The sequence below is a fragment of the Cherax quadricarinatus genome, chromosome 67 (assembly GCF_038502225.1).
Source record: "Cherax quadricarinatus isolate ZL_2023a chromosome 67, ASM3850222v1, whole genome shotgun sequence".
In the NCBI taxonomy this organism is placed as follows: domain Eukaryota; kingdom Metazoa; phylum Arthropoda; class Malacostraca; order Decapoda; family Parastacidae; genus Cherax; species Cherax quadricarinatus.
Genome location: NC_091358.1, coordinates 23,368,438 through 23,377,339, shown reverse-complemented (window position 1 = coordinate 23,377,339; position 8,902 = coordinate 23,368,438). Strand labels below are relative to the sequence as shown.

General features: G+C 41.8%; 1 protein-coding gene across 7 annotated transcripts in view; it reads right to left on the bottom strand.

Annotated features, from left to right (window-relative positions):
• Positions 1–881: 881 nt before the first annotated feature.
• The window catches only part of LOC128699684 (forkhead box protein N2), a 369,048-nt gene continuing 361,027 nt past the window's right edge, over positions 882–8,902 (bottom strand). For all 7 annotated transcript variants that reach the window (XM_070099452.1, XM_070099455.1, XM_070099453.1 and 4 more), the window contains one exon: positions 882–3,299. In XM_070099452.1, the coding sequence (XP_069955553.1) occupies positions 2,903–3,299 (397 nt within the window). In that variant the 3' untranslated portion in view covers positions 882–2,902. The remainder of the gene's footprint in view (positions 3,300–8,902) is intronic.

Sequence of the window (8,902 nt, the reverse complement as noted above, 5' to 3'; positions counted from 1 at the left end):
TTGTAGCCAGGGTATTGTGTGTGTGAAGTGTTGTAGACAGGGTATTGTGTGAAGTGTTGTAGACAGGGTATTGTGTGTGTGAAGTGTTGCAGCCAGGGTATTGTGTGAAGTGTTGTAGCCAGAGTATTGTGTGAAGTGTTGTAGCCAGAGTATTGTGTGAAGTGTTGTAGACAGGGTATTGTGTGTGTGAAGTGTTGTAGACAGGGTATTGTGTGTGTGAAGTGTTGTAGACAGGGTATTGTGTGAAGTGTTGTAGCCAGAGTATTGTGTGAAGTGTTGTAGCCAGAGTATTGTGTGAAGTGTTGTAGCCAGAGTATTGTGTGAAGTGTTGTAGCCAGAGTATTGTGTGAAGTGTTGTAGCCAGAGTATTGTGTGAAGTGTTGTAGCCAGAGTATTGTGTGAAGTGTTGTAGCCAGAGTATTGTGTGAAGTGTTGTAGCCAGAGTATTGTGTGAAGTGTTGTAGCCAGAGTATTGTGTGAAGTGTTGTAGCCAGGGTATTGTGTGAAGTGTTGTAGACAGGGTATTGTGTGTGTGAAGTGTTGTAGACAGGGTATTGTGTGAAGTGTTGTAGACAGGGCATTGTGTGAAGTGTTGTAGACAGGGTATTGTGTGAAGTGTTGTAGCCAGGGTATTGTGTGAAGTGTTGTAGCCAGGGTATTGTGTGAAGTGTTGTAGACAGGGTATTGTGTGAAGTGTTGTAGCCAGGGTATTGTGTGAAGTGTTGTAGCCAGGGTATTGTGTGAAGTGTTGTAGCCAGGGTATTGTGTGAAGTGTTGTAGCCAGGGTATTGTGTGAAGTGTTGTAGCCAGGGTATTGTGTGAAGTGTTGTAGACAGGGTATTGTGTGAAGTGTTGTAGCCAGGGCATTTTGAATTGCTGTAGCCATAGAATTGTGTTTAAAGCTTACAGTGATACAAATCACAATTTAAACAGCAGTGAGCTTGACAGAGCTCAATAACCCTTTCAGGGTCCAGACCCCTGATCTGACAACTCTCTCAGGGTCCAAGAATTAAAAAAAAAAAAATCTTATGAAAGGATAAGAATCTTTTTCTGAAGGTAGTGATGCCAAAAATACAAAATCTGATGGAAAACTTAGGGAAGTTCGCTCTCATAAAGTTAGCAGTCTTGGCAGTGTTTATGAATTGGCAATTTTGCCCACTTTGAGCCCTATTTTAGATCAATTCCATTGTTCCAATTGACCAAACTCATAGCTATTTCGCTAGCATGTCTTCCATTCTATTGAGCGAACACAAGAAACCACCCATTTACCTATTTAAATTACCCAATAAAGTGATCAGAAATTCAAATACGGCCAATTTTAAAATAGGGTCCAGAATAAACAATGCAGACATTTATGGCACCAATACAGCATTTTCTTCGTACATGACTCACGTCTCTGGCGACTCTCCTATATTACGCTTCCTTTCCATTTTGAATTTTTATTCACACAAAAAATAAAAAATTTAATGTTATGTAGACTACTGCATAATTGTAAAAATTGTACAAATGTCAGTGCATATGTAAATGCATATTAGACTGGCCAGATGGACCCGTATTGGATGAGTGACTATTTGTGTCTTCTGGAATATCGGCCAATATCGAACATTTCTGTTACCTTGAGCTCAATTTCAAGCTACTTCCAGTCCTGATACCAATCAAATTCATCTCTATTTCTGTAACAAATCTTCCATTCTATCAAATGAGACCAAGAATACAGACATAAAAATCATCGAAAATATATTCCAAAGTTGTTATTTTAACCCAAACACAGTCACAGTTTTCTCTCATCATGCAATGCATGGTGCACACTTACCACATAGACCCATTCTCTCATATCTAGGCCCAAATTTACAGCTCACAGCTTATCTGAGTGAGCTGAGCTGATCACATAGAACTACAGCACGGACCCTGACCTCAAAACAGCAGTACTGTAGCCCAGATCCTGACCTCAAAACCAAAGTACTACAGAACGAACCTCAAAAGGGTTAATTACAGAGCTTATTGACACTCAGAGCTCACTCTGTCAAGCTCAGAGCTTTGAAAACTCAACAATACAATAAAGCCAAACGATAATACAACAAGGAAATACACTATGTATACAGGTAACCAATCATACATTATGTATACAGGTAACCAATCATACACTATGTATACAATCATACTTCTGAGTGTTTCTGAACTCCCTAAATTAACCATCTGTACAAAGTCTTATAAATGTGTACAAAAACAATTCTAACATCAATCACTAATTGCATAAGATCCAGTCAAGGACTTTGCATAAGGTTGTTCACTTGTTTGACTGTTCCGGCAGACTTTGCTCGGTCAATAAGTCACTTATTAGATTGCTGAAGTGACTTGTGATAGACTTTGCTTGGTCGATAAGTCACTTATTAGATTGCCGATGTAACTTGTGATAGACTTTGCTTGGTTGATAAGTCACTCATCTCATCACAAGTGTGACTCTTCCGACAGACTTTGCATACTAGACAGTCACTTGTTTCTGCCACAGATGCAACAATTCTTTGCATAATATAAGTCACTCGTTGCTTCACAAACACAACACATCCGCCGTTTATCTCAGCATTTACATAAAACACAGTTATACTGAATCTAAAACATCTGCGCATGCATATGCACAGGTGTTTGCAAAATTGACAGAGACAATGCCACTTCCTAGTCTATGCAGGCACATCCGTAAGTGTTTTAAAGCCATTAAACAAGCAAGTTGGTGTTTTTCTCTTGTTTAACCTCATTTGTAATTCTTATAAGTCATTTTAACAAACACAGTTGACGTTTCTCAATTTTTAAATAATTTGTAAGTGTTGTAACCAGTGCATTGATGTCTTACTGGCATGCGTTTGTTGCACAAATGTTCGATGTCAATACACTATTGAACATCTTGTTATTGCAAACTGGGCAGTTGTTGTTGTTGTCTACGAGCACCGCCGCAGCGACCTGGGCCACCATAAGGTCGTCTGTCCTTCAACACACTGTTATTGTCGTCAATAATGGTGTTGTTGTTGTGTACCAGTGCCACTTCCTCCTCCTTCTTCTTCTTCTTCTTGCCTCCGACACTGCTCTTGTGCGACGACCTCGCCGATGATTGCTTTGAGATATGCACTTTCCCCCGATGTGGCATGGAGCTCTGGAGTTGGTGGCAGGGGGTCAATGACCCCCGGGGTCCTCCAGACAACACACAACCTCCATCAATGGTGCGTCGTGATGCCAGGGATGTCGCTACGGCAGCAAGGTTCAGAAGAGCGTCAGCGCCAGCAACCAGCTGCCTCATACCAGCCTCACTGTGGGGGGTAAAACACAGTCAATATACCACTGTTACACTAAACCGAGCCTTACTGTTAAGGCAAAACACCTACCTCATTGCAGTGCAATAATTAGTGTCATTCTTCACTTGTCTGTCATTATTTTGCTCACTACACATTGTTATCCTCCACTTACTAGATCATTGTGAAGTTTACCTTTTGTTTGCCTCTCACTTTTTATTACAAATAAATCTTGTTGCCATTTTATATCCTGTTTACTAGTTTCATTGTGTATCATCTTATTTTGTACTTAATACATTGATTTTATTTGATTAACACAAACATTTTACCAAAATTGTTTTACAAGTTACATTCTCACTGACTACTGCCGTCATATTTATATAAATAATCATAATAAGTGCAGCATGCTGATAACTGTACCTCAAACACTACCTTCTAAATCCCACCTCATCCACTACCTTCTAAATTCCACCTCATCCACTACCTTCTAAATCCCACCTCATCCACTACCTTCTAAATTCCACCTCATCCACTACCTTCTAAATCCCACCTCATCCACTACCTTCTAAATCCCACCTCATCCACTACCTTCTAAATCCCACCTCATCCACTACCTTCTAAATCCCACCTCATCCACTACCTTCTAAATCCCACCTCATCCACTACCTTCTAAATCCCACCTCATCCTTTATCTTCAGAATCCCCACCTCATTCTTCATGAATGCTGACAATGACCCCAATTTAAATCTGCTGCGTCAGTAATATCCCGAAGAATACCGCTGTGAAAATAACTGTCTATACTACACAGCAGTCCCAGCATAAACTGTCCTTAGTAATACCAGGAATATATCAATTTTCAAGTACAATATCAGACCTCTGAGTGCACACTGATGACCTTCTGACTCCCAGATTCTCGAACTTCAAACATCACTTTTTATTATACTTACTGAAACCTGCCTTATCAAAAATGTTTATTTCCTTGTAAAGTTTACAATGTGTGCTTTATGTTATAAAATATTAATTACAAAGAAGGCCACTAGCATGCCTAGGCATTCTGGCCAGACTAATACTAATTCTTACTCTATATTGACACAGGTTATGGAGAAGTACATTTTAATATACGTATGTATGTATGTATGTATATATATATATATATTATATATATATTATATATATTATATATATATATGTATATATGTATATATATATATATATATATATATATATATAGGTAGTAGGTTGGTAGACAGCAACCGCCCAGGGAGGTACTACCGTCCTGCCAAGTGAGTGTAAAACGAAAGCCTGTAATTGTTTTACATGATGGTAGGATTGCTGGTGTCCTTTTTTCTGTCTCATGAACATGCAAGATTTCAGGTACGTCTTGCTACTTCTACTTACACTTAGGTCACACTACACATACATGTACAAGCACATTTATACACACCCCTCTGGGTTTTCTTCTATTTTCTTTCTAGTTCTTATTCTTGTTTATTTCCTCTTATTTCCATGGGGAAGTGGAACAGAATTCTTCCTCCGTAAGCCATGCGTGTTGTAAGAGGCGACTAAAATGCCGGGAGCAAGGGGCTAGTAACCTCTTCTCCTGTATATATTACTAAATGTAAAAGGATTTCGTTTTTCCTTTTGGGCCATATATATATATATATATATATATATTATTTTTTTTTATTTTATTTTATTATCACACTGGCCGATTCCCACCAAGGCAGGGTGGCCCGAAAAAGAAAAACTTTCATATATATATATATATATATATATATATATATATATATATATACATATATATATATATATATATATATATATATATATATATATATATATATATATATATATATATATATATATATAATATAATATATATATATATATATAAAGGCTTCAAGGATGAATATTTGGATTTCTTCCTGAAGCCATTTGAATATTCCACTTTCCCTACTACCCCATCTTTTCATATTTTTTTTTTTTTACCAGTAGGAATATTTTATTACATAATATGCTACAAAAGATTTAAGAGATACATTGTTGATATAAAGGTGGCATATACAGTACATGTTATTACGTGTGTATCACCGATTATAGGGCGAAAATCTCATCCAGCTCCTCAGAGCTGGGGCGTGTGCCCAAAATACAGCAGGCATTACCCCTTTGAACAGCCGCACTGAGCCGCTGGAACAGAAAACTAGCTGCCCTGGGACCCCTAGTTACCCTGATGAGTCTTTTTCCCAGCTCCTTAAGGAATTTAGATGCATTCTTTCCCCATGAGCCAAGGGTCTCTGAGCCTATGGGAACAAACACTGAAGCTGGCAGCTGCCCCTCCTTCCTCCCTGGTGTATTGGAGATAGGTATCAGCCAAGGTAGATGCACATGTATAGTCCCACACCACCTGCTTTCCATCTGTCCAGGCTTGAAGGGTGATACCATCTGGACGCTTCTGGCTGCCATCAGATCTGCATAGCTGGGGTGGCTCCCTTACTGCTGGGCATCCGGCTGTTGTGAGGCTCCTCTTGATAATGTTATTAACCTCCTCATGTCTTGCAATCTTTCCCTCGGATTTACAGCACACAAGACAGTGGTACCCGAATCGGTCTGCTGCTTCACTGCCACAAATACACCTGTGTTCGGCGAGAATAGGGGTGGCAAGTCGAAGGGTAACACCGATGCGGATGGTCTGTGGGTCAAGGCGTGTGCCAAGGCTGGAGTTGGGAACAGCCAACAGAAAATCCCCTGCATGAGGTGCTCTCACTGCCAGGAGGCAGGCTCTATCCTTCCCTGACACACTCTGAAGCATTGTTGAGGCTATATTTTCCACTATTGGACCATCCCAGTGCGACTGTTTGTAGTTGTTGGGGGGAGCAGGTCTGGTTTCAGAGCCCGTTAGATTATCCCAGATCATGGCTCCGTCAATGAACTTTTGGTCCTGGACTACAATCTTGTCCCTAAGATGTTCAGGGAGAATCGCTGCTACAAGCCCTCTGGATGCAATACATGAGGACAGAAAAGCAGGTAGCGCAATCTGTGATGACTTGCGGACACCAATGCCTCCTAGTCTGACTGGAAGTGTAGCTTGGTTCCACTGCCCGTCTTCTAGAGTAAGGTTAAGTACTTTCGTAAAAATCTGCCTCAGGATACTGTCATATTCGTGCAGTATAGGGTTATCATATGAAGGTGCACATCTTAGGAAATATGTCAACCTGGGCAGACTCAAGCACTTTATGAGAAAGTACAAGGCATCATCGGTGTCCAGATTGCCTATTCGTTGTTCCATTCTCCTTAACTCTTCCAATTTCTTCCTGAGAATTGTGTCAATGGCATTGCTATCCAGAGGTGCTCCTAACAAGACACTGTTTGTGGGGGCAATGACTGCTGCTCCTGGTAGTTTTGATCTCACTGTATTTATCACTTGTTGATTGGCTGAGATGATTTCACATTTGGATGGATTCAGGATGAGACCCATTTCCTGTCCCCGTGTCATTACCTGTGTAAGATCATGGAGGAGGGACTCCTTTGTACCTGCTAGTGTGCCATCATCTAGGAACCAGATGTTTAGCTCGCTGGTCAGTCTGACTGTGATTTCCCTAACTGCTATACAGAAGAGAAATGGTGCAAGAGGATCTCCTTGTTGGACACCCTCCGATGATGTGATTTCATGCTCTCCAAAGAGAAGCATTGATTCCTTGCTATACCCAGCTGCAACAAAAGGGAAAAGACCAGGGAAATGTTCTGGTACTACTGCTAATACCACGTCTCTTTTCAGGAGATTGAACCCATTCTTGAAATCTAATTTTACCACTGCATTGTCCTCAGGCAGGTTGTTGATATACGCCCTTGTTGCATGAACCGCTGCTTCACTTCCTTGAGAGACCCCAAAGCCAAGCTGGTTTGGTTGAAGCATCATGGCTGCCTGTGCACGAATACTTCGGACAGCAGCTTTGGATACGAGGCGGCGTAACGTGTTGCCTACTGCAATTGGCCGAATTCCTCCATCCTTTTTTTTAAGTGCACAAAGTGTTGCACCAAAAAAGAAAGGTCTAATTTCATCAGGAATCAGACCGGCCAAGGAATTGTTGACGAACCTTGTGATCTCTGAAAGCAGAGTCTCTGCAATTTCCCCAATAACTGGATAAACCATTTCCTTTAAATGCTGTGGCCTTATTCCAGTGTAACCCCCAGAAGAGCCAGATGGGAATGACATTATTGCTTTGTAAATGTCTGAGTCTTCCACAATCAATGGTTCCACAGTGGGGACAGAGGTGTTGGAACTGTTGGTGCCCCTGGTTTCCCTGGCAGGGTGCTTTCCTCTAAGTGCTTCAGCCGTGTCAGCATCCCTGGAAGCAACTGTATCTTCACTGGTAATAATTCTGATTGCCCCCACTGTGTTGCCCTCTTCAATTTTCTTGCTCACCTGGACTCTGACTTTTTCACTGTCAGTGGAGTGAGTGGGGGTTCTGCCTCTCCCTTTTTTGTGTTGACGGTGAAGGCGAACGAGGTTATCAGCTCTAGGAAAATCTCTTAAGGATTTAATTATCATTGAGGCTAGTCTCTTTTCCCTTCTTTCCGGCACAGCTAAGCAGACTTTGCCAAAAAGTAGCAAGTTGTGCCATGCCTTGATGGTTGGTGGAGCATTTAAGATAGTTGAGCCATCGTTTACTTTTTTTAGGTCTGTAAGTTTCCCAGCTGCATGTGGATGGGCTGCTTTGGGAATATGTGTGAGTGTTCTGGTACCTGTTGCTTTAATTGCTTCCAAGATATTGTCTGATGAGATGAGATCTGTTGGAGTGGGTTCAGGTGCCTGAGGTGGCTCTGGATCGTCACTTTCCACAGGAGGACATCCTGAACCAGGGCAACTATCATGTTTGCGGAGGAAACCATTAGAGTTGAGACAACGAAGCTGTAAGCATGACCGACACTTGCCTCTCCTACTATTGCCAGCCGTGCCATTTCCCTGGCTGCTTGCTTCCTCCTGGTTGGCATCCATCTGCTAGACTAGACAATAGGAGTGGAGTATGATATGCTGGGTGGGTATGGTGCATGGAAGGTAGTGAACTTGACCGTGGTGGCCTGGTGGAGTTTGAGGGGCTGGTGAGGGGCTGGGAGGGGAAGGGGAAAACTTCCCCTGGGAATTGGGTGGGGGAGGCGCAGGTTGTTGAGTGGGGTTATCCCGGGGAGTACAGTACACATGGACTTGCACACTATATATTGTTCACACTGTCTTACAATACACACATTATTTGTTTCCCATGTACACTATGAACAATGTGAGTATGGGCACTGCTGAACCAATGTGTTCACTCACCATCTAGATACACACCGCGCCTCTTCTACCCACCCCCGAGGAGTGGGGGAGGATGCACTGACTGGTCGCTCCCTCGTTAACATTAATCCCACATTGCTTTTCCATAACATGCGCCTCTAAATAGTCCATGCATCGACACAATCATTTCCAAGTTAACTGGAAGCATGGTGGTGGAGATAGATATTTTTATAAGAGTTTTTCGAGGTTTGTATGTACGATAATCTTGGCCGGTACTGACACAGAGTGTAGGCCTTATTCTCTCCCACCTCCACTGGCCATCTTCCCCATTACCACCTCTCACCAACAT